General features: G+C 45.0%; 1 protein-coding gene across 1 annotated transcript; it reads left to right on the forward strand.

Annotated features, from left to right (window-relative positions):
- Positions 1–1475: 1475 nt before the first annotated feature.
- On the forward strand, positions 1476–4263 carry LOC103716239 (pentatricopeptide repeat-containing protein At1g79540). The gene has a single exon (XM_017844983.3). It carries the CDS (start codon positions 1651–1653, stop codon positions 4006–4008), a length of 2358 nt encoding a protein of 785 aa, XP_017700472.2. The 5' UTR covers positions 1476–1650; the 3' UTR covers positions 4009–4263.
- Positions 4264–4636: the final 373 nt, after the last annotated feature.

Genomic DNA, 4636 nt, shown 5'->3' on the forward strand with positions numbered 1-4636 from the left:
TAGCCGTTTGCCATCTTCTATTTAGCTAAACCATCCCAGCGCTTTGGCTATTTAAGTTCTGGATTGAGTGACGACCTTATACTCGATTTCATCACAAAATTACCGAGCAATTATTTTCTTAGAAGAAAAGCCGAGCAACTTGTTTTCAGAAATGATCTTTAATTTGAAACCCTTTTATGTGGTCATGCTGCCGTTAAGGGGCTAGGCACAACAGAGTTGCAGTTCGAGAGAAATTTAGCAGATGGTCCTACATGTTCAAGATGTAACTCTGAAGCTGAATCTATTCTTCACGCCATTAGAGACTGCTCAAAATCTTCTGTGGTATGGTGCTACTTCCTCCCTGCAGCAGACCATGATGTCTTCTTCACATTGTCGCATACCGATTGGCTGAAACTAAATCTGCCACAACAACCAAAATCACACTAATTGGTTCATGACATTTCTAGCGGCTCTTTGGTGTATCCAGTGGATTAGAAGAGGGTTTGGGCTGTATCTTTTGCGTGGAAGAATGGTTGATCTTCTTTCATGACATCAACGGTCGGATCATATCATCTCAAAACGCTCCGAACCATTTTTTTTATCTTTCTGCACAGATCTTATAGTGCCATTACACAATTCAATGGTACACATTGCAGAAAATGTTGAATTACTCTATCGCACAAAAAATACAATCCGAACCCATTGGGAAGAAAGGTACTTGCTCCCCTAAAGGTGGTCAAAAATATATCTAGACGCAAAAAAAAGATCTAGATGCTGCTTTTCTACATGTCGTCGGGTAACGTGACCTTAGAACGATGCTTGTGATGGATGATGGGTGGTGCTTGGTTTTAGTTATAATTTGGCTTTTGCCACCAATCTTTTAGACAAAGGGGTGTAATTGGTTTTCTCTAATGATTCATCGACGAGCCATGATAGAAACGATTACTCTCATGGTTCTAAAGATTGTATGGATGGTTCTCATGTGGACTTTCACTCATGTGGTGCGGTGGTTGAAGATTGCAGACAACTTATGAAGCTAATTGGTAGTTGTAGAATGACACATGCATTAAGAAAGGCTAATGTTGTAGCCGACGGCTCGGCAAATTTGGGCTTAACACATACTGAGGTTCTCAAACAATATTCTTCACCTTTGACTGGCTGCAGTATCAAACCTACTTCTAGGAGATGCTATAGGAGTTAGTTACGATGTAATTTCTTGCTTCCATTTTTTTCCCTAGCACCAAAAAAAAATTAATTAGTTTTTATTAATAACATAATTGTAGTTTTTATCTTGTCATTCTATATTTGTCTATGTGAGCAAACTCATGAAGATATGTCATATGTGTGAAGTTAATTCAGATTCACTGAAAAAATTCTAATGAAGCCAGTAATTTGGGAAGCCCAAAAACACATAAGTGAGTCCATTTTTGGTTGGATTCAGCTAAGCTGTTCATTGGGCTGCAAATTAGGTCGAACCTTGTCCCGGTCCACAAACTTGGGAGCTTTACACTTTGCAGACTTCAGTGCACGTAGCCGCCGCTGGTGACAAGGTAACGGAGACGGTGAGGGGAGCGGCAAAGAGCAGCCAAAGGCCCCTCTTCCCCTCTTCTCCCCGCCTCCTTGATACCCACTTCTCTCTCTCTTTTTCTCTTCCTCTCTTTCCATGACCGTATGAGATGGGCAAGAGCAGCCAAAGCCCCATCTCTTCTCCGGAGATCGGAGGCTCGTCTCCTCTCCACCATTCCCTCCCTCTCCAACGAGCTCTCCATCTCCGAGCAGGTCCACGCCATCCTCCACACCGTCCCCGCCATCGAGCCTCCCCTCGAGTGCATCGCCCCCCTCCTCACCCCCCACGTCGTCGCCGACGTCCTCGACGAGACCCCTGCCATCCGCTCCGCCTTCCGCTTCTTCGTCTGGGCCTCGAGGCGCCGCCACCTCCGCAGCTGGCTCGGCCACAACCGGATGATCTCCCTGCTCCGGGACGGCGACGGGGGGTTCGAGTCGGCCTGGCAATCACTCGCCGAGATCAGGGATTGCGGCGAGCTCATCCCGCCCGCGGCATTCACGGTGCTCCTCTCGGCCTATTCGGCCTCCGGCATGGCCGAGAAGGCCGTGGAGTCCTTCGGCCGGATGGCGGAGTTCAATTGCCGGCCCAACACCTTCACATACAACACCGCTCTCCAGATTTTCGTCGATAAAGATGTCATCTTGCTCGCCATGGCAGTCTATAATCAGATGCTGAAGTCAGATTGCCGCCCCAATCGGTCGACCTATAATATCTTGATGAACGGCCTGTGCAAGGCGGGGAAGACCGAGGATGCCTTGGCGTTGTTCGACGAAATGCTCCAGAGAGGCATCTCACCGAATACCATGATCTACACTGTGTTCCTCTCCTCACTTTGCAAGGCCAATAGGTTAAATGATGCGAGCAGGCTATTGGATTCCATGAAACAGAAGAACTGCAGGCCGGACTCGGTTACCTACAATGCATTGTTGAGTGGGTTTTGCAAGTTGGGGAGAATTGATGAAGCTTTCGAGCATTTGAAATCATTCAGGGAGGATGGATTCGTTCTTGGGTTGGGTGGTTACAGCTGCTTGATTGACGGGCTGTTCAGGGCTGGGAGATTTGAAGAGGCATGCCGGTATTACTGGGAAATGTTGAAAAAGAATGTGGTTCCGGATTGTATCCTGTACACTATAATGATCAGGGGTTATGTGGAAGCTGGTAGGGTCAACGACGCTTTCTCTTTCTTGACTGAGATGACCGAAAGAGGTTTAGTTCCCGACACCTACTGTTATAACACTCTGATCATGGGTCTTTGTGATGCTGGCCTTTTGGACAGAGCTCGTTCCCTGAGGTTGGAGATTTCGCAGCATGACCTTTTTCCTGACTCTGCCACCTACACTATCATGATCTGCGGATTATGCAAGGAAGGGCTTGTTCATGAGGCACAGCAGATCTTTGATGAGATGGGGAAGCTTGGGTGCGTGCCAACTGTTATGACGTTTAATGCTCTCATCGACGGGCTTTGCAAGGCAGGGAGGCTGGAAGAAGCTCACATTCTTTTCTATAAGATGGAAATGGGAAGGAATCCTTCTCTGTTCCTTAGACTCACGCAAGGTGCTCATCGGGTTCGCGATAGTAACAGTCTTCATAAATTGGTTGAGGAGTTGTGCCAGTCTGGGCTTGTACTTAAAGCATATAAACTTCTCCGAGATATCATTGACAGTGGAGTTGTACCTGATGTCGTTACATATAACATACTGATCAATGGCTTGTGTAAGGTGGGGAACCCTGATGGGGCACTGAAGCTCTTTAAAGAGATTTACTTCAAGGGTCTCTCCCCTGATGCAGTCACATATGGGACACTTATTGATGGGCTACTAAAGGTCCATAGAGAAGAGGATGCCTTGATGGTTTTCCAACATATGTTGCGGAGTGGATGCACCCCTAGCTTGTCAATTTACAATTCTCTTATGAGAACATTGTGCAGGAAGAAGAGAACCTCACAAGCAGTGAGCCTATGGCTGAACCACCTCTTGCAAAAGCACCGGATTCCTGATGAAGCCAAGACCATTGCAGTGGTGCGCAAAAATTTTGAGCAAGGTTACCTGGAAGAAGCAGTTAGAGGATTAATTGACATGGATCGGAAGCATGGTTCTGTTAGTTCACTCCCGTACACCATCTGGCTCATTGGGTTTTGCCAGGTGAGAAAAGTTGATGACGCTCTTAAGATATTTAACATCCTCATAGAGTTCGACATGGATGCCACTCCCCCCAGTTGTGTACTTCTCATAAATTGCCTGTGCCGTGAAGGGAAGCTAGCTGCTGCGTTGGATGTTATGCTTTATGCGCTGAGGAAAGGTTTCTTTTTTATGCAACCTGTGGGTAATCGTTTAATTAAGAAACTTTGCATGCATAACAAAATGGAGGCTGCACAAGAGCTTGCATGGAGAATGCGTCTCGCTGGATATGATATGGATGCATATCTTCGAGCAACTACGAAAGGCCTTTTGTATAATAATTAGATTGGTGGCAGCTGAACTCTGTTGTAGCATCAACATTTCTCGGATGGGTGATTGGAGAGGTTTTTGTTATTACTCTAAGAAGTCTGTGGCTTGGGTTGATTACCCACATTAAGAAGAAAAAATCAGCTGCATAGGTTCTGAATGATTAGTTATTCTTTTGGGTTTTGTGTAACTCACACACTGATCTTGTAACATCAATAAACAAAAGGCAATTAGAAACAAGGTCATGGGTTGCGCTTTTTTATTTTATGATTACATCCTTTCTCTCTTTTTTAAGTTACATGATGCTTTGCTGAATATAATGTGTGAGCATTTTAGAGTATTTCACTGGCAATCGAGATAACCATAAAAGGAGTAATTAAAATGGCACCTAAGTGGAACATAAAGTGATGCTTGTTAAAACAGCAGTACTGAAGTTAGTCTTTGTAACATGTTATACTGCTTTGGTGAATGGTAAGTTTGGCAACATAGGTTGATTCTGATTGATGAGCAAGGGCAATTTTCATTTATGCAAGCCTTTAAAATTGGATAACTTCTTCAGCACCAGAAACATACAAAGAAAGCATCTATTTTATGCCGCATTCATGCTTTTCATTATCTCCAGAGCAAATTCAGGTGGTAAAGGAAC

This window comes from Phoenix dactylifera, chromosome 1, assembly GCF_009389715.1.
Source record: "Phoenix dactylifera cultivar Barhee BC4 chromosome 1, palm_55x_up_171113_PBpolish2nd_filt_p, whole genome shotgun sequence".
Lineage (NCBI taxonomy): Eukaryota > Viridiplantae > Streptophyta > Magnoliopsida > Arecales > Arecaceae > Phoenix > Phoenix dactylifera.